Genomic DNA, 21659 nt, shown 5'->3' on the forward strand with positions numbered 1-21659 from the left:
ATAAGGTATTTTAGAATCAACATAAAATCTGCAGTAAGTTAATTAAACTGTAATTGTTTACCTGGGTTTCTCGTATTTGAGGCTGGAGTTATCCTTGTACGACCTCCGTTAACTAAAATTTAACATACCATTAATTTTGACAATTTACAATGACTTGTTTATAGTACTTAAAAGCTACAAGCTAACAGTGTGAACATTCAGAGGCCGGGTATGAATTACTATCAATTTGTTTCAGCCTTGCAAATTACAGACCCATCAAGTTGAAAAGAAGCCTCACATAATGGAGAATGCATGTTGGTAAGTGCAATTCTTATTTTCTTCTATGGCCCGGAAAGGATCTAGTGTTGCCCTGGCAATGAAGTTCTCAATCAGGAGAAAGTCTTTAGTTGGGACTGACTCTTAGTTTGCCTGTGCACCCACATGTCAGAAGACCCCCGGGAAACATGATACAACGTTTGGCTTCCAGGTCTTGGGTCTGAGGCTTTCTGAAATCCTACTAGCTCCCTATACTGTCCTACAGTGAAAGGAAGGTCCAGGTCAGGCCCCTGGGAGTTCTGAGGAGCAGGCAGGCAGGCAGTTCTCCATAAAAGCACTCCAGTTCCCTAAGCCAACTGGAGGAACCTCTCCTGAGAGATGAGGTAAGTTAACATTAGTTTCCCTTTTAAGCATCTATTATTGACCTGTATTCTTTTCTTGTTTCTTCCCCTTCTGGCAGTGACTTTTCATTTTTTTAAAAGTCTGGTATTTCCCCAAAGCAACAAGCAACATGTTCATGTTCCCTTCCCCACCTTTTTTTAAATTTGTGAGCACCTAAGTGACTACGGTCTCAAGGGACTATGGAAGGAGACAACAGAGGGCCTTCTTTTTTCCAGCATCTTCTGCTCCAAGGAACATTCTTAAGAAAGCTAGGCAGAGCAGCAAGGTGCCTTCTGAGGGCCTATAGTTCCTCCTCCTTGCTAGCCATGCTGGATCTGGCAGGACGCCTCTTGTTTATGCTGTCCCATTACTTTGCTTTCTGAAAGAACATCTGTGGAGAGTGGTTCCTGGTGTCCCTGAGTAACCCCTTTCTAACAATTCAGCCAGTGTATTTTCCCCAAGAATAGAAAACACTGGTTTGGAAAATATAGTGAATTTTCAGTTTCTTGTGACTGTGTCTTAACAGACAAACCTAAGCACCCAGTCTATGAAACCTCTCGTTTAGATTGGGCTGGGGCAAGCCTTCTACCCTCTTTGTTCCCTGAACTTGGGATTTTGAGAGTTCAGCTGCAGATCTATCCAAATATGGAAATGATCTGAGGCAAGGGAAATTATCCACAGACTTTCTTAAAATTTACATGTTTCACGGAAGTGGACGACAGCAGGCATAGGAAAAAAAGCTCTAGTTGACTGAAAGCTTATTAGGGATATGCAAGGTATTTGGGTCCAGAGATTTACAGACTATACTCATAGTAGTTTCTCAAATTTACCTTCCTTCTTTTGTTGGAAAACATAAGAGAGAAAGCATGGAAGAGGGTGAGGTGAGGTGAATTGTATGGGGAATGGTGAGGGCCAAATTGTTACCTCCTAACCACCCATGGCCACTCCTTTTTTACTTTTATTTTTTTTTAATTTTTATTTATTTGCCAGAGATCACAAGTAGAGAGGCAGGCAGAGAGAGAGAGAGAGAGGGAAGCAGGCTCCCCGCTGAGCAGAGAGCCCGATGCGGGACTCGATCCCAGGACCCTGAGATCATGACCTGAGCCGAAGGCAGCGGCTTAACCCACTGTGCCACCCAGGCGCCCTATGGCCACTCCTTTTATGGAGGAATTACCTCCAAAATAATTGGAACCTGGGCTATAGGAGAAGAAAAGCAAACAAGAACCCTAAACTGAGAAGGCAGGCATCCGATGGCACTATACACAGCTTTATTCTCATACCTACATAATAACTAGTTCAGTGATAACTGTATTCTAATTGTTAAGGGTCACAAAGCAGGTCTTTGGTAGCCAACACACACACACACACACACACATACACACACACACTTCCAAAGACTACAGTGTCAGAAAAGCGAAGATACCAACCTCAAAGGTGATGTATATCTGTATCTTTTTTTTTTTTAAAGGCTGATCCTAAGACTACAATTTCCTCTCAGTCTAAGCTTGACCTTTGATTAGTAGAAAATAAAGCTTTCTGCGTGTTCTACCACCATTTGGAGCCCTGAAAAATAGGAAGATGGCGTAAACTGCACATTGAGGGTATCTCCCACATCGTCAGGCCCAGGCACACAAAGAATCTGCATATGGAACACAGCAGCTGGGATCATCTCGAGAGCGTTTTCTCTGCTGCACACTGCCATTCCCCTCTGTCTGTAAATACCTCGCCTGGAGACTCATTCTGGAAGGGTCCTGACTTTGGCTTTAACTTTAAAGAAACAAAAATAACCCACCATGACTGTCTCAGGAAACCATCAGGGCTATCCATGGAGTGGAGATACAGTGCTGTTCTCATGTATTTAAGATGGTGATTGAGTGGGAATGTCAAACTTATGTGTTGAATTTTCATTAAGCTGCATCACTTCACAAATAAAAACCTAAAATGTCAGCAGCCGATGCCAAGTCAGTTCTACATGCAATGACTTTAGAGGAAAGAAAGAGGCGGTTGTTTAACCACGACTTTCTGAATATATTACCAAAGATGATGTGCAAAATGTTTCTCTAACGCCCTTGACGGTGGTTCACTTATTCACGTCCTGTGCCTCGCTCAGATGGTGGCTCCTCTTTCAGAAAGCCCTTCCCCCACCTCCTCTCCACCAGCTGTGGTTCTGTAAGGGGACCCTCACCTGAAGGCTTCATGATAAAAGACTACCACACACAGTAGAAGGGGGATGCCGGAGTCTCCTCTACTTGGAGATCAGAGTTTGCCCAGGAATCTGTCACAGTCTCCCCAACCAAAACCACACGTGAAAATCTCCCACGTGCGAACAAAAGTAGTGTGGGGACAATCCCTCCTTTGCAAAGAAAAATGCTAACAGATGTTATTTCTTAGCTGTAACTGCAGTGTGTATTATGTGGCACAAAAAAAGAGAAAAGCTGACATTTTCAGAAGGGCAGTGATCTTTTTTTAATCTCGTTCATGCATTTAGTCAACAACTATTATTGAGTAAATTGCATTTGCACCGGGTTCCATGCTAGACTATGCAAATACAAAGATGAGTAAGATTCCTGACGAGAAAACCATCCAGCCCAAGAAGGTACACAGACAGCTACAAACAACTGTGGATGACTTGGCAGAGACACTGGCCCAGGGGAGTGGGGCAGAGCACCAGCTTCTTAGAGAGGTGTGGGGTACCAGGCCAGGGTGAGAGCAGGCTGGGGAGTGCAGACAGGAAGGGGATGCCTGGAGTGTATGAGCAAAAGAGGGAAGCCAGACAGTGCTCCTGCAGCTGACTGACAAACACCAAGAGGAAGGGGTAGGGTGGAGACAGGGATAAGAAGAATGCAGAGTCAATTACCCCAATGTTTAAGAGCTTCGTATTTATCCTGTGGGAGAACAAGAACCCCTCGCCCTGCAGTACTTCCCCCTGACAAGCCAGCCTTATTTCATTCCTTAGAGCTACCACAGGACCTTCCCACACGCTTTTCTCTCTGCCTGGAAAGCTCTCTTCCCTCCTCACTCCAAGCCCTTACCTCACACATTCTTAGCCTAGTTTAGATACCACCCCATCTCTCACTGCACTCCCTGAGAAAGCCTTCTCTGACCTCTGATTAAACCAGTGAAGAAAATAATAAAGTCCAGAAGCAGATGTTGATAAGCACGGGAATTTTAAAAAATAAGGAAGATATTTTACATCAGCAGGGAAAAGAATTTCAGGACAATTGACTATTCATTTAAAAGAAAATAGAGTTATACTCTTATTTTGTGTGACACATAAAGATAAAGTTCCAAGTATTCTGAAGATCTAAATGTAAATTAAAAGTATAAAATTAATAGAGCATATAAAAACATTTTTACAAACTGGGGATAGGAGGGCCTTTTAAAGCATCACAAGAAACCCAGAAACACTAAAGGAAAACACTGATGGACCAGACTTCTCCACAATTAAAAGTTTTTATACTACAGAATATGTCATACTAAATAAAATTAAATGCAAATGACAGGGAGAAAACTCTAGAATATTTGACAATGCTTTATCACTATAAAACATAAAGAACTCCTATAAATCAAAATAAATAACCCAAAGGAAAAAAATGGGGAAAACATATGAATACATAGGTCACAGAACAAAGAAACATAGTGTCTAAATATAAAAATCACTAATCATTACATTACAGAGAAACTGAAAGAGATCAAAGTAATTTTTTAAAAGGTAACATTTTAAGCTTTCAGAGTGCCAGGAAAAATGGGGAGACACCGATCAGACATGATGCTGAGAGAATGGGGAAAGGGATGCTCACACACACCGCAGGCAGGAGTTGGCAAAACCTTTGGAAGGTTGATATGGAGGCATCTGTCAAAATTCAGAGTGAATGTAATCTGTGACCCACTTAGATTTCTTGAAATTCTTCAAATCAGACAAGCCTTAACTTGACTGGAAAAATATTAATGAATACAAGAAAACTGAGGTAACAACAACAAAAAAAATCTTTTCAAGATAGTTTTTCTCCCAGGGACATAGCTCCAGAACTTTCTTCCCCTGCCATCATCGCCTGGGATAAGCCATAACCTCGGTCCCAAGCCAGGAGGGTGGCTGACTTGGTACCACTATGCTCACTGTGGGGCACACACACATGCAGGGGGGAGCCTGCTCCAGAAAGTACAATGTCATGTCACTAGGACAGTGTCAGGTAGACCGTCCAGTAATGAGAAGCAAGGCAATATGGCATCATATGGCTGCGGTCAAACCTATCACAGTGACTGTGCCTCGGTGTCCAGCCACCGTATGGCCCCAGATCAGAGCTATGGCTCATGCAACTTCTGACCAAATTCGTGCTGTAGAGAAATGAGCAGCGTCCGTATACCTTCTGGAACTAAAGAACCACAAAGAAAGTGAGAGCACAACCTACAAAGATACAAAGAAAGCTTCCTTCAAACACCACGTCCAGTGCAATCCAACACTTCTCCAGCTTTTCCTGAGGATCATGGAGCATCAGACATCAACAATTATGCCCAAATACTAAGCTCTTAGAATTTCCCCCAGATTACTCATTAGATAAGGATTTCTTCTTCTTTGGTGATATCTTTCTGTGAATGTGGAAACAAACTGATGTACAGTTTAAGTGGTTTGAAAAGATTAAAGCTCTGTTCACAATCCCATTTGGGCAGAGGCTCTGGAGCCTTACATGCCCATGCTTTTTAGAGGGTTCAATTGGCCAAAATAAGTAGGTTTCTTTCTTGAAACCAGATTTAAACATTTTTATGTGGTAAGAGTTCCAAGAAATGTTTATGCAGACATAAATGGAGTACAAGGTTCACTCGAATGAGTAACATGTTGAATCGACACTCTTCAAATAAGACCAAAATGCACGTGTGCATAGTGCCTATAAACGTGGCACTTCTTGTCCAGTATGTGAAATACAGACCGCTGATGAGAAAGGACCCACATCTTTTTACAAAACATAATTGAGGGTGGTTGGGGTATGGACATTGGGCTGGGGGGGGGGGGGGTGAGGGTATGTGCTATGGTGAGTGCTATGAAATGTGTAAGCCTGATGATTCACAGACCTGTACCCCTGGGGCTAATAATACATTATATGTTAATAAAAATAATTTTTTAAAAACATAATTGAAAACAAATTTAGCAGTGCATGGTTGCACCTGTTACAAGGCTTCTGCAGGAGATGGCAGCTCCTTGAAGCCACTGCAAAGACTCTGGTTATGAACACTGCGAGGGCTCTTGTCCCTCCCCCTACCCCTGCTCCCACTCCCCAATCCTCCCAAGAGACCTCTTCAGAGTGTACTAGGGCAGCTCTAACAAGCTCTTTCCTATATCACATGGAGCAAAGGTGGCCTGGGTTAATACCGGCTTAGCTTAGTTTTCAGCGCCAGAAGGTGGGGGTGGAAGGCCAAGCTGTTCAGAGCCCCCAGTTATGCTCTGCTTAAAGGTATAAATAATATCTGACGAGGACCCACTGTCTTTGCATTTCCTGGTTAAGGAAACAACGGACCCTCTAGCTAATTTGATCTGGTGATCTTAATTTTTTTAAAAAGTGCCAAGCAGGGGCGCCTGGGTGGCTCAGTGGGTTAAAGCCTCTGCCTTCGGCTCAGGTCATGATCCCAAGGTCTTGGGATCGAGCCCCGCATCAGGCTCTCTGCTCAGCAGGGAGCCTGCTTCCCTTCCTCTCTCTCTGGCTGCCTCTCTGCCTATCTGTGATCTCTGTCAAATAAAAAAAAAAAAAAAAAAAAAAGTGCCAAGCACGTAATTCCATGGAGACGAACAACAGTCTTTTCTGAGAAGAGCTACAGGTGGTTTTCCCAGACAGGAGCGCCCTACACGGGTTCACATAACTCACTTCCATCTGGGGAATCCCAGCTGCCATCCTTATCTGAGACGGGTCTGGAAGGGTCTTTTCACAGCTGAGAGTAGAGCACTCTGAATTCATATCCCAAAGAGAGCACACCTCATTAAAGAAAAACTATCAATGGTGGTTATCAGGTTGGCCCTTGAAATGGCTCAGTGAACCAAAGTAACTTTAAATTAAACCACTTTTGTGCGAAAATACATAATGGGTTCCAACAACTGACCTGAAGATCTACTTTGGAACGATTAGTTAGCTGAGAAGTGCTTGCTTCTTTGGGTTGGATCAGGGTTTCTCAACTTTGACGCCACTGACATTTTGTGCCCAGTAATTCTATCCTTTGCAGTACAGGATGCTTAGCTATGCCCACCAGATGCCAGCAGCATCATCTCCCCCTTCCTTTTCCTCCTCCCCCAAGTTATGACAACCGAAAAATATTTCCAGACTTTGCCAAATGGCTGCTGGGTGGAAAACAGGCCCCTGCTGAGAACCACTGGTTTAGGCAAATGTGAAGTTTATCTTGTGCATGCTACGCTTAGTAATCTGCACATACAGGCCTCCTCAGAGATAGAAGCCTTACTGGATATCAATGGGCCCTTTGTACCCAAGAGTGATGTTCCGGCAAGGGGAAGCCTCTGAGGGAGAAGAGGGTTCCAGACCAGCTATCCTTGCAGTCACAACCTTGTTTTGAAATTTCCAATAACTTTTAAGGGGCATAAAATTTTTTCTATCAATTAAATGCTTTTAAGGTTGAGAAACTGAGCTAGAGAATAAGAAATTACCTAGAAAATTATTTCCTGTCTTTTCAAAACACACTGGACTATGAAACAGAGATTTAAGCCCTTGGAATCTATTACTGTGACAACACAGGACAGTATTACCAATAACAGTGACAGCAGCTGCCAAGGACAGCTTGGTGTGCTCCAGGTAACTATCCAAAACATTTCATATACAACAGTTTATTCAAGACTCTCAGCCCCACCTGCTAATAAAAAAGGATTGTCTCTATTTTACAGATACAAAAACTGTTGCTCAGGGAAGTTGAGGCACTTGCCCAGAGACTCTAGTGTGATTCTTCTGAATTCCCCACAATATATTCATACTTACATCAATCTTGTTTTAAGCCTTCGATAAGTTGATTTTTCATCTCACATATTTAATCTACTAACAGAAGAAGTCAGCAACATATTTTCAGAATTTAATGAGCTAGCTACTTCATGCCGATCTTAGAGGCAAAGGATAATTTACCTTCCAGGTGGAAATGGACCTCCTTCTACGTGTAGTAAGCAGGGAGGTCAGAAGCTATGGTCTGCAAACTGGCCTGGCACAGCTTGCTGTCCCTTGCAGAAGTAGTTAATAAGCATTTCACAGTCAATTCAAAAAACTTGAAAAGTGGAGATAAAAAACAATGGAGTGACAAGAAATGCAAAACTTATAACCATGAATTCCAGTTGTGAAACTGTGAACTCTAAGCCGTTCAGCTCAGTTTACTCTGTGCATGTTTACTTTCAAAGATTGAGCTATCGTTCTCCATTAATTTTGGTGAAAGAATGCAGTAAGGGTATGGAGACAACCCCATGGAAAGTCTCAAACCTAACTTGAAGGAAGAATTTCAAATGTAATCACTAACAAGCCAGACGTGTTTACTGAGGCCTATGCCAGCTGACTTTCTTGAAATGCTTGTTATTTATCATCTGATAAAGATGCTAATGTGCATTTACATGCCTTAAAATCAGAGCAAGAAAGCATGGCAAAAATATACGGCTAATTCGTACCTGAAGTAACTGGGTCTTTTCTCATACTACTTTCTGACAACTATCTATTTCTACTCACCTCTAGCAGAAGGAAATTTGAAAACAGTACAGTTTGTGGCCATTTGTGGTTATGCATGTTACTCGAATTCTGAGTTATTTCTGTAATGTGGTTGGTGGACCACCCCCAACATGTCCTTCGGTGAACTACCAAAGGAAGAAGAAAAAAAAAGTCCTCCTCCAGAAACAGATCACACGTTAGCCTCTCCTGATCCTGCAGACTTAAGTCACAAGCACCAGGGAACCAAGGCAAAGCAGCTGCCGCTCCTGCCTGTGGCAGGAAATAGCCCCATTCTTTCTAGGACTGGCAGTGCTGGCATGAATAATAGCGATCTCACTTCTTCAGCATAACCAAGAAATGACATTCCTCCTTTCCATGCTAATGGTGGTGTGGCTCCTGGATTCTTGACGACGTGTGGGCGCACAGGTCATGTGTACACGAGGTAGCATGCACCCTAACACATCTGTGACTGTGATGGGGGTGATCACTGTGCACTTTCCATCCAGAAAGACTTCTCACAGTCACCCTGCACTCACTCCGAAGATGCTCTTCAATGGTTTTCGCCTACCAAGACCTAAAGGGTGAGCAGATGCCGGCTGGGCAGAGGAGAATACACACTAGCTTGGCCACACACTGGTGGTGTAATATCCTCTCTGTTCTCCTGGTTCCTCACCTGTATGCGTGAAGACTAGTAACATCTACCCGTCACATATATTGTTAAGGATTAGAAATAATATCTGAAACTGGTATGGGGGCTTATTCAATGGTAGGGATTATTAATGAAAACTGCATTCATTTTGTTAGTTTGGTTTAACAGTAGTCCATTGTATCTAGGTAATGTTCTGGGATATTAGCATCATTTTTCAAACTACATTCAATTACCTCTTTGTTGAGTTATAAGGGAAACACTGCTCTATTTAAACTTCTAGACTAAGCCTAAAAACTGAAATTTTTGTCCGTAGTCATAATATGGGCATTTTCCCCATCAGAAATGAAGAGTTAAAGACTTATGGGTCCTCTAATAGGCCATTTAAGCACTAAAATTCGAATACTTCATGATGAAGACTCTTATTTCTGCTTTCTTATATCTTGCTTGGTTGTTAGGTGCAGTGATTTGTGTATTACCCTGTGTTACTTACCTTCCGAGGTTACTATCACTATGCATCGTAACACAAAAGCTGAGTTGGAACATCAAGTACTAGTATAATGAGTTCTTTTTAAAAATCAGCAGTGCATCTTCCTTACGAGATTTAAAAACAGCTAACTGGCTTATCAGCAAGACTGCCGGCTGCACTGTGACGCGAGCACTGGCTTCTGATGGAGCAAGTGTCTGCGCCAAAGGCTTTTGGTGGCTACCCCTGCTTCCGCGGTCTGGGACAGGCTGCTACCATAGGGTCACCTGAGCACCCACAGAACAAAGGGCAATTAAGCCGTGGGGGCTTCCCTCTAGGCCAGCTTCCCAGGACACAGGTAGAGAAGGCAAGGTGCAACGTGTGCTTGCCGGACTGAGTCAATAGCTATAAGGACCTTTTCAGTGGAGGCAACAGGGGATTTCTTTGAAGGAGAAAGGTACTACTTCAGGAATGCCCTCAAAATACTGCGCCTGAAATTCAGGCCCGGCGCTCTGAGGTTCCCAAAGTTGTCTTCCTCTCTAGGACTCAGGGGTTCAGGGCCCCAGCCCCAGCGCCTGGATACCCGGCATAACCTGTGCTTCCGCGTCCATGTGAAAGGTAGATGCAGGTCTGGAGTCCTTGTTCCCCTCACTTCAGTTACCTTGTTATTCCTCACAGTGGCCCAGCCTGCAGAGAGATCTGATGAGGTACAGGGACTGGAGAGTGTGTATGTTACCACGGTGACGGCCCCCTCACAAGTGTGATATCACTTCCTTTTGACTTGGAGTCTGGGAGGAAGGAACGGGAGGAATGGAAACCAACTGTGGGCCGAGGGGTGGTGCTGTCTCATCTTCTCATCACCAGTAGTGAAGGTTCTAGTCACAGCCGCTTAGTAACAGTAGGACCTTGGGAAATGTGGGTAAAAGAGGGATTTGGATTACACTGTCTCCAAGTGTAATCCAAATTTTTAATCCATAATTTCACTTGGTGGGCAAAGAGTTCTGCTCTCCTAGGTTAAACCAATAGATACACATGTGATATATAACATACAGTATTTTCATTAAGAGAAGCAGCTTTGTCATACTGTACATCCTTGAATGGCTAACCAAGAGCAATGTAATGAGAACACTACAAGGAAACCGCACATCCCAGGGAGGTGAACTGCTAGTGGCCTCAACCATATGTAATTGTAAGAAAACGCCATTCACTCAGCTCCTGAGAAGACGTAAGACATTAGCCTCTACACTTTTTCAGAGTAGAGAAGATGAAATGAGGGAAAGAGATTAAGAGTGTAGGTTTTCCTGCAGCAGAAACTCTCTGGGGATTACTCACTGGTCAAAGAGTGTGGAATGGGAAGTACAATAGGAATGAAAGGTGACAGAAACTAGCAGGCTGCTACTTCAGGAACAAGGGTCATTTTACTCCCCCACCCTCAGCCCTCATCACATAGTAAATGCTTCAGAAAGCACATTACTCCTTCAGATCAATTAACGCAGGCTTGGGTTTTCAGACAAGTACCTCTCCCCCATCTCAATCAAGAAATGTACAAACTCACAATGAGCCAACCAATCCCCTCTCTGGCTGGAGACTTTCCGGAAGCCAGCTTGGTGCCCAGGTAGGTGATTCACATTTTTTGGCCAGAAAGGTACTCATTAAAAACCAAACACTCCCCTATTGCCACATGTTATTTCTTGCTCTTGAATCCTCCCTCTGTCTTGGCCTCAGCTGCAAGAGACAATCTAGAAACTTCAGTCAGGTCTTTGGGAGCACAGAGCCATCTCTAGTCCATGGCTGACAACTTTGCACAGAGACTTCTTTTAAGTTAAATCCACAGTCAATGAATTAAACTGACACTTAACCATAAACTGCTATACTGAATACTAGAGCCAGCCCCATGAAACGAAATAAAACTCCCTTATAAATGGAATGTATACTAATGGGAAATCCACTTTACATTCGTCCCTATAACATTTTGTATGCATTATACTATAAAATTCCAAGAAGCCTTTTAAGAGACTTTTATGTTTGCCCTTTGTCTTCTGGGTGGAAGAGTGAAGACTATGAATTAATTACTGCTCTGAATCCTTAAGGATATATATTTCTCTCTCTTGCCTTAAGCAAAGAAGACAGAATGAGATCTTTAAATGACTTGAATAAGAGCAACTAACATTCTCAGTGTGGCTTCCAGAGTCTGTTTATATTTTATGACATTTGACACAACTTGAAAGCCTACCTCCTCCTCGCTCCTTCTCCTCGTCGTCTTGCAGCAGCTTGCCAACGGAATTATACCACTTGAATTGTGGATCAGGGATGCCATAAACACTACAATTAATCAAGGCACTGTTCCCTTCCTTGACTATGATATGGTCAGTTCTGGCAATGATTACAGGCACAGAGCCCGAGACCACGTCAGTGCCATTTAAAGTGCTATTAGTCACACCCTTAGCAGTCGCTAGAGTGGATACTAGGATTAAAAAGGGCACAGTAGGTAGAAAGCACACAGGCAGATGGTTCTTCAATCGATCCATCTTCTTTGCTTGCTCTATAAGGCAACAGAGATGGTTTGCCAACGGGAATCTTCTATCGGACAACACGCTGTTCAGAGCAGGCCATGGGACAAACCTGTCCTGGATCCATAGAGTTGGTTCCTGATTAAGAACCTGTTCAAAAAGAAACAACAAAAAACCCACACATACATAAATACTAGCATTCAAACTTGAACCACTTTATTTATAAAATGTTAGAAACCCAGGTAAAATACACACTTCCATAATTTTTAAACACACAAACTAGAAGATGGTCCGAATGTTAAGGTATTTTTTTCACAGAGATCGTAACAGTATAATTTTGTTATGTTTGCTATTGAAACATATAGCTCTCAGTAGGAACAAATATATACTTTGTATTTTAAATTTATATCACATGACTTCAGAGAGTTCCAAAACCAATTCAGGCTTCCTTCGTTTAACATGCTAAGGTCTCTTTCTGCTGTCACCTGCTGCTACTGCAGATCTCTGTCTGTCAAATAAATAAATAAAAATCTTTAAAAAAAATAAAAAAATATATAATACAGTAATAAAAAGGGTAAGGCATTCAGATTCTATAATGTAGACAATGCAGAAATACTGAAGATTGCTAAGTAAAGAAATGGCACCATAGAATTTGTGTCGCAGAATGGTTTTAGGGATTGGATTGGGAACTGGGGTAAGACCAAAGGCAGGCAGATTATCTAGAAGGCAGCCATACCATTTCTGGTAAGGAGAAGAGAGGGAGGCTAACCTGAGGCTCACTCAGAGGACACAAGGGATTGAACAAACCAAGCAACATTTAAGAGATGGAATCAGCAACCCGAGAGACTGTTCACCTGGGGTCCTTCTTCCCCTCTTCTCTTTCCTTCTAGCTGATTTCAGCGGTCACGGCTTGGGTGCTGCCAGCATTTGCAAGGGCTCTACTGGAATCAGTCTGGCATTTTCCTCACTCCCCATTCCGGCTTCTACATATGCCTTCCCCCCTTTCAGGCAATTCTCATGTGCCTTTGAGCTTCATACCATCTAGCTCCCTCTGCTCCATGTAACTGTCATCTACCAACCCGTGATCACTCACTGAATTCCCTGATTTCGGTCTTCATCTGTCTCCCGGAGGCAGGGGGAAATCAGTAGAAATGGGGTGACATTGTGGTGGCTACGCTTATGTCCAAAGATCTAACCTTCACCTACATCTCTATCTTCCATTTCATCCACGAATCATGTAGCCACACCCTGGACCTTTCACCTCTCCACACTCTAAGTTCCAAAGTGCCAAGTAGTTCTGAAGTTCTACCATCTTTAGCTGCACCCGACCAGTCTTCCAGATCTCTTACTCCCCTCACTGAACTTGCTAGCCCTTCCATTTTCCTCAGTCCGTATCTCCACTCCCCATGCTGACCTGCATGCTCCACTTCTGGCTCAGTCTAGACCCAATCACATGGACCACAGTCCCCAATATCCTCACCCCGTCCTTCTGCCACAACTACTGTGCCAGGATACGACTGTGATCAAGCTGATCACTTGTCATCCTGGTGCCTGTACCCAGGAGGCTGGAGCACCTCCTGGAAAGACTCACACCACCACCTCGTAACTACTAAACTAAAAGAACCACCTCAACCCCCGCCAGGCCCTCAGTGACATCCGGTAATCTCTGTTATCAGTGATGAGGCCATTCAGTGTCCTTTTCCCGAGATGCCTATAAACTCCTTAAGCTTTTGAATCAAGCACCTTAGCCCAGTGGTATCCTTAAAAAAGACCACTTTCTCCTACTAGGTTGTGCAGGCACGATTTCCTACTGTGCCACCTTTTGGAAAGACTCCTCTGCGTCTTATCCTAACTCCCTCCCCCACCCCCGCCACTCACTCCTCAAAGGACTACGGTTCTGTATTTTGCCTGCCCTTTACTTGAAACAGCTCTTGCTCAAGTCACCAGTCACTGCACGTTGCCAAGTTTTCAGTCTTTCTCTTGCCAGATGTCTGTGGCAATTGCCACTCTTGTGAACAAAGTTCCTTCCCTGGCTTCCACACTCCGCTCCTCTTAACTGCTCTCATTATTCTTTACTGGTTCCTCTTCTTCTTTCCAATCCTTACAAGGCAGTTAACCCCCAGAGTTTCATCATTGGCCCTCTTCCCTTTTGACCCTCAGCTATTACCCAAGTTCCATTTTCATGCCTTTATTTAATAAGTCTCAAATCCCTGTCCTCAGTCCTGACTCCTTCCTGAATTTCTGACAGGTGTTACCAACTGGGCACTGAGCAGCTTTAGGAGGATGTTTGCAGGTACACTCCCAAGCCAAACTCATCTGCTAACTATGCTACATTTCCCGCATCCCTTCTATCAGGTCAGGGCACCATCATTAGCTCAGGTATGCATGGACAGAATCCTCAATTCCACTGTGACCCTGGGTCTCTCGGGTTGCTGATTCCATCTCTTAAATGTTGCTTGGTTTGTTCAATCCCTTGTGTCCTCTGAGTGAGCCTCAGGTTAGCCTCCCTCTCTTCTCCTTACCAGAAATGGTATGGCTGCCTTCTAGATAATCTGCCTGCCTTTGGTCTTACCCCAGTTCCCAATCCAATCCCTAAAACCATTCTGTGACACAAATTCTATGGTGCCATTTCTTTACTTAGCAATCTTCAGTATTTCTGCATTGTCTACATTATAGAATCTGAATGCCTTACCCTTTTTATTACTGTATTATATATTTTTTTATTTTTTTTAAAGATTTTTATTTATTTATTTGACAGACAGAGATCACAAGTAGGCAGAGAGGCAGGCAGAGAGAGGGGGCAAGCAGGCTCCCTGTCGAGCAGAGAGCCCGATGCGGGGCTCGATCCCAGGACCCTGGGATCATGACCTGAGCCGAAGGCAGAGGCTTCAACCACTGAGCCACCCAGGCGCCCCTCTATATTTTTTAAATAGTTACTGCACATGAACTCTTAGGCAGACATTATTATAGGTCCTGGAGATATAAGAGTAGAAAAGACGTATCTCTCCTGTTCTGTGGATATTATATTCTCATGGGGAAAAACAGACAATAAATAAATACCAGGTAAATAAGAATTTCAGCTAATGATACATGCTTCGGAAAACATACCAGGAGGTACTCAAGTGCTAAGTTAGGCAATCAGGGAGAACTTCCCTGAGGAGGTGGCCCCTGGGCTACAGCCACTTCAGGAATCAGCCACACCTAGATCTGGGAGAAGAGCATTCCAGGAAGAACAAAAGCAAATGGAGCACTATAGGATGGTCAGAGGATAGAAAGGTCCAGATCACCTAGGACTTTGTAGGACAGAGTAAGGAGTTTGGATTTACCTAACATTCACTGGAAAATTTTAAGCAAAGGAGTGACAGGATATAATTTCTTTTTTAAAATCAACTTTACTGTGGTATAATTTACAAACAATGAAATGTGCCCATTTTAGGTAAACATTGTAGTGGGTATTGACAAATGTATACAACTATGTAACTACCACAATAAACGAAATATGGAATGTTTCCACCATCTCCCAAAGTTCCCTTGTGCCTCATGTTTACACTGATCCATTCCAGTATTTGCTGTGTGTATCTGTATGGCATGAGGTAAGACTGAGGTTCAGTTTTCCCCCATATGGATATCCAGTTGGTTCAGCACCATTTCTAAAAAAAAACTATCATTTTTTCAATGCATTATCTTGTCTTCTTCTCAAAAACAGTCTGAGTCTACCTCTAAACTCTATTCTGTTCCACTAATATTTACGTCTATCCTTGGGCGTGTACCACACGAACCGCTCTGTCTGCCTCATTCATCTTGGCACCTGCCGTGTCTCAAGTTGCCCTGGACAACAAGTTACTGAATAAATGAATCTCTCTCCAAAGGCAGAAATAATTACGCCGATTCTGTAGACAATGAAACCAAGGAGATAAATAAATCAAGGGTGATAAATTAGCTTCAGACCATACATTTCTTCAGTGGGAAAGACAAAGCGTTTTCTTAGTGCTGTAGACATCCACACTCCCCCATGCACTCGAGTGCCTTCCTGCCCCAGGAAAGCCAACGCATTTCTCCCCCAGCAGGAATCGTGGTTTATGGGAGATAGCACAGGCTGCTGCAGCATGACACATAGCCTGTTATGACTTTGTAAATGTTTTCTTTACTTGGCCAACTCGTGGTTTCCTTTGAACAGGGAAGTTGTAAAGCTGACCTATTCAGTACAGAATGGTAGTTAAGAGCATGGCCTCAGGTTGTAGATAGACTGGGCCAGGATCCTGGATCTAACCACCCTCACTGGCTGTGTGTGTTTGGCCAAGAACTCACCAAGTACAGGACAATTGTAAGGATTCATGACCAAATGTACATACCGTACTTACATAACCCTCGGCTTGATAAACAAGAATTGTCAGCGTAATGTATAAAAGCATGCTTGGCTGAAATTCTGCTTCTCAAGTTGATTTTTATTACAGCATTTAGAAGACCTACCTTGTTTTTTGTTTTAAGACCTTATTGACTGCCCTCCCACCACCTGAAAATAATTACAAGGGATTTTCTGTACTGGCTCCTTCTGCAGGACCTCGAGTCTGAAAATACACTAGCTGCCCCTCTGGGCAGACACTGCAATGAGCATCCTGGGGACAGTATCTGGGGTCACTGCTCTCCGACTTCCTGATGCCTATACCAGACCCAATCCCTAACTGAATAGCTTGGGGGAGAATGAGAGACAAGACAAAGTAGGAGGCAGGTTCCAGTAAGTGTGTGTAGTAAATATACTATACCATTTCTTTTTTCACAATGAGGGAGAATGCAACAAATGGAAGATCAAACTGGGTTTTAAAATGCAGAACTCTAAAACTGTTTGCAAGCAAAGGCTGGCCACTTTGGTTTTCTAATTCAAACACCGTGTGCTAGCAAGAATAAAGAGAATGGGACACTGCCGTTCTATTATATTTTAATAATGCAGTAGGTACTTTGGGTTAGAAACACAGCAACTATTCCAAAACTGTAACTGGCTCCCGTAGAGACCGTCAGAGGTACAGTGGCAGAGATTGTGATCTTAATGCAGGGATTTCAGTTAGCGAACTCATTCTTCCCTCCGCCATTTCACTCCCATCCTTTCCCATTTTGAAAAGTTACCAAAGTACAGAAATCACAATGTGTAATTTGTAAGTTGTTTGTGTCAATGCATTTTTGCTCAGAAACTCTGTGAACATTTATTTTCTAAAATAAAGCATTTAACTGGTTAACACTAATGAATTAAAAGTTGTCAGTAGGAATTCGACGGATTTCATACCATGCCCTTTTAGATTTGTTTGTCTGTTTGTTTTAAGTATGGTTTATGTGCTGGCCACACTGCTAGGGTCTGGGGCAGGCAGTTGGGTGTGGGAGTGCTACAAAGCTCACTAAGCCTTAGGCTAGTCCACTTAGAATCTACTAGGGAGAGAGATATAGCTAATTCCAGTACATTCTCCAGGTGCAATGAGCTTAGCCGTGGGTATGCAGAAGGAGCACTGGCTGGTCTGGGTGACACTTGGAGATGTTTGCTGACTGCCTACCCAGCACCCAATCCCAGTGTCACCTTCCCACAGCCCCATTGTTCACAACCATCCCAGTCCTTCTCATCTTCCAATGAGCCTGCAGCTTGTACCGAACTTGTGACACTCCTCCCTGGCATACGGTCTTCCATTTTTCTTAGCTTTGGGTTGAGGAAACTTCTTCTCACAATTACAAGCAGAGCTCTTGATGGCAGAAACGCTGGGCAAATGGTTCTGTAGTATTTTCTGAGTACTGGGCACCCAAAGTAATGCTTATACACTTGCTGTACGAAGCCACACTTATGTGGGATCCAATGGCAACTGGAATAAATTCACAATGTATTGCCAGAAAAGCATACAGATACAGACATCATGTCTCTTTGGGCACTGGGGAAATATTCTACAAATGTACTTTGTGCAGCCGGTCAGATGTTACAGACAGCATTGTGAAAAGTTCAGTTAATAACACTGTAACATTGTGAAAGACATTTTAGCTACCAACGACTAAACCATGAGCACTATAATCCAGCAGTTTTAAAATGCAGTCCTTCAAAATACAGGAACAAAGGCCATAGATTCCAAAACCAGGGTTTAACAAAAGCTACAATGGACAAATTGTTAAGCTTCATGTGTTTGCTCATGGCCTTTGGGAAAACTTCCATAGAATATTTTCTATAAATAAAACAAAAGAGAAAATATTTAGCAGACATCAAATGTCGTCCTTTCTTTACTCAGCCGCTTCCTTATTTCCCAATGATTGTATTTTATCTTAAAAACATGTAATAAAATGCTTTGTTGGATCTTATTTCTGTTCCTTCACCTATAATAAAACATGACTATTGGCCATGTATTTCTGGAGTTGGGAGGAAAGGGCCCCTTGTTTAAGGGTGTTTGGACTAAATGAATATACATTGTTGTTTTTTTCTTGGCACAGTTCATGCTGCCATTTCCCCATCAACTATGATGAGTAATTTTCTAGTTACATAACTAGATTTTGTCACAACATCTTCTGAGAGTGACCACTATTTTCATTTGTGCATAAATGATGCCATAGACACAAAGGCTGCCTTTTAGTTTAGAACACATTCTTGATAGGTTTCTCCTCATGCAGCGAGAAGACATCTCAACTTCGTGGGAAATGAAGAGAGACTGAAATACTCTAATCATAAACACTAACTTTTTAAAACTGGCAGGCAACTGAGGCCATTTTTGTTATGGCCCCAATCTAGACTCCTCTAATTTCTTTTAAGATCAACATATCCAGAGTTTTTAGGTAGCTAAGGTGGTGTCTGAATATGAACAATGAGAATCCAGAGTCCAAAAACCTTGCAGGACAAGAATATTCCTGCAGCAATTACTGCAGTCCAGAATCAAATTATATAAGTGCTAAGTATATTAAGATATATCTGATATATAATAATATATATCTGAATGTCCAGTTACATTGCAGAAAGATTCATACTGTCTTTATTTCTTTCCTACAGATGTTCTAGAATCTGTAAGTGTAGAGTTCTTAATGCCTCTAATAACACAAAGGTAACTGCTCACTTAGATGGCAAATGGGATCATTACATGAAAGAATGGAAGAACACTGTTTTTAGGTTACTTTTCCAAGTACCCAGATAGGTCAGTTCAATCCGAATCAATACACATTAACAGAGGAATTTTTCTGTGCCTGGCATACTGCCAGGGATGAGGAGTATAAAGGTAAGACACGTCCTTACCCTCATTCATCCACAAATCTAGTAGGTGGAGAGAGAAAAGTAAGGCAACAACTAAAAACAATGTGAAAATTGTTCCATCAGAAAGAGGTCAAAGATCCGCTGAGGGTACAGGAGAGGAGCCCAAGTGCTCTGGAAGGGCTAGGAAGAACATTCTATAAGAAGTGTCCCTCTAGTTTAGTTATAAAGGAGTTCACCAAACAGACCAAGGGAGTGAAGCTGACCCCAAAGGAGAAAGAGCATATTCAAGAAAATGCTGATTAGAGGGAACCTTGCACATTTAGGGAGCCGCACGAACTAGGCACCACTTTGCGGTAAGGGGAAGAAAGGAGGGGGAGGAAGGCTGAAAAGGTAGGCCGGTCCAAATAGCGGAGGGAATGGTGTGTAATACCAAGGATGGGGAGCACTCACAGGTTCTGGAAGGGGGAAGTGACATGGCCAGTTTCGTGTTTAGAAAGTTCACCTTGCTCAGAGTGTGGCTGATGACACAGAGGAGGCCCGAGACTTACCACGAGCAGCAGGAAGGAAACAACGAACAGGGGCACGGACTAAAAGCAGTGGGGAAGCCAAGACGTGGGCAGATCCAAAAGAGGTAGAGGAACGGAACGCGCAGGCCTTCGTGAGAGCCTGACTATACAGCAGGTGAAATGAACTCCGGACTTCTGAAGCAGCAGTGCCCATGGTCACACCAACAGCCGTCTGAGAAAAGGAGTGCTTCATTCGCTAAGAACCAATGCCTGGCACCCGCAGGTGGAATACACATGAACACATGAGTTAGGAATTTCCACTGACAACTCCCTGGGGCTGCACTGCCCAGTTGCTGCTACACTTGGATGAGGGCCCGAATGCGGGCCGTGTGGCTGTGCAGAACCCATGGTGGCTCCTGCCGTTCCACCAACCTCTCCCCCTGGCTTCACACTCTCCTTGCTCCACAAGTCCCGGCCAAGGAAGGTTTGTGAGGACAAGCGGCCTCAGCGACACTTACATTTATGAACTGTCACAAACTGGGAGCTATATGGCAGCATATCATGGGAAGAAGTAGGACTGTCTTAAGAAAGTAGTCAGACCCCAAGAGGCCTCGTGGCATTCTGGGCAGCCCCTCTGTCTATTAACTGCATGGTATTGGCATAATTCATAGCTACTTAATGGGTAAAACAAAATATATACCCTGATTTGCAGGACTGCTGTCGATGGCCACGAGATGAGCTCTTCTAAGCTCATCCAACAATTTAGAAGGAGCTACAACAAAAGGTCTCAATTCTACTTTACCAACTGCACTAATGTTCAGGCCTCTACAGAATTCTAGGCTTTGTTTTCTTTTCAATACACGAAAGGCACAGACTCTTCAAAAACTGATCTGTTTTTAAATCACTGGTTTTCAAACCTGAAAGGCACTCCAGGCCCAGAGATGTAATACTTTATTTTTGGTGGTGCATCATATTAAGAAATCTTTCTTGGATCTTCACCACAATTTTCCCACACGGGGTATGTTTTTCTGATTAAAAGTAAGGCTGATATAAAATAAAGCTCCCAGAAATGTAATCTTCTAAAAAGGGGGAAGATAAAAAGGATTATAGTAAAGGTTTTCCTCTGCAGGTACAGTTATCATTAGGCAAGATAAAAACAGGTCTATCATACATTATCTGTTCACCTAACTAGAATATTCGATCTGGAAAAACTCACGTGTGTTTTCATAAAGGTTTTCCTTTATGCAAGATGAGAAAGGGAGGCCCACAGAAGATGAGCAGTTTCCCAGCATCACACAGTTTAGTGGCTTAGAAGCAGGATAAAAAGCTCACACCCAGACTGGGCCTGAATGACATGACAATCTCTTGGTTCCACAAAGGTCATTTCTGAGTTGTCGCAGCAGCGGAAACACACGTTGACAGCTATTCTAATCTTGGGTCTACCCGCGGAAGAGTTTACTGATGTTTCCGTGTGTATTCAGCGTCTTCGAATTCTCATTCTAAATGAATAGGCTAAAATAGTTCCGGGCCCCATTAATGCAAATCCTTAACAGATCAGAGGGATGCTTCCTCCGGAAGCTGATGGTCCAGGGAATAAACCAAACCTGCGAATACAAATGGGATAGATGCACTGGTGGATGGTCCCAGCTCAACACCCAAAACACATGACAGTGTAGATAGAAGGGTTACGATGCTGTCTCAGCATTCTTCTTGAATCTCTGACACCTCTGTGTATCAGATTCTATACACCTATAAAACCTAACGCCTGTCCAGAAGCACCTCTGTTTATGTTTTTCTCTTCCTGTCCCTATTACAAGACATTTTTTCTGGTGCCTCCTCCCTTTAAAAAATAATTGTGTCCTTTCAAAACATTTGGAGTGTGTGCATAGGGAGATTCACATTTTCTTTCTAGTACCATTATTTATGTCACCTGCTAATCTATCACACTACTTCTGCCAACTTTTTTTTTTTCATAATCTCAAGCCCGTTTCCTCTGAAGTTCTTGGTGTGCTCTGTATAAA

The 21659-nt window shown here is 43.1% G+C and overlaps 1 protein-coding gene across 5 annotated transcripts in view; it reads right to left on the minus strand.

The window, feature by feature from the left end:
* Nucleotides 1-21659, minus strand: part of MFAP3L (microfibril associated protein 3 like) — a 39589-nt gene that overhangs the window by 6292 nt on the left and 11638 nt on the right. For 2 of the 5 annotated variants that reach the window (XM_045997982.1, XM_045997983.1), the window contains one exon: nt 11655-12081. The exons of 1 other annotated variant lie outside the window; for it this stretch is intronic. In XM_045997982.1, the coding sequence (XP_045853938.1) occupies nt 11655-11949 (295 nt within the window). In that variant the 5' untranslated portion in view covers nt 11950-12081. Of the gene's footprint in view, nt 1-11654; nt 12082-19680; nt 19707-20854; nt 20877-21659 lie in introns of those variants that run through there. 2 more of the 5 variants (XM_045997981.1, XM_045997985.1) reach the window with 2 other exon arrangements.

This window comes from Meles meles, chromosome 2, assembly GCF_922984935.1.
Source record: "Meles meles chromosome 2, mMelMel3.1 paternal haplotype, whole genome shotgun sequence".
In the NCBI taxonomy this organism is placed as follows: Eukaryota; Metazoa; Chordata; class Mammalia; order Carnivora; family Mustelidae; genus Meles; species Meles meles.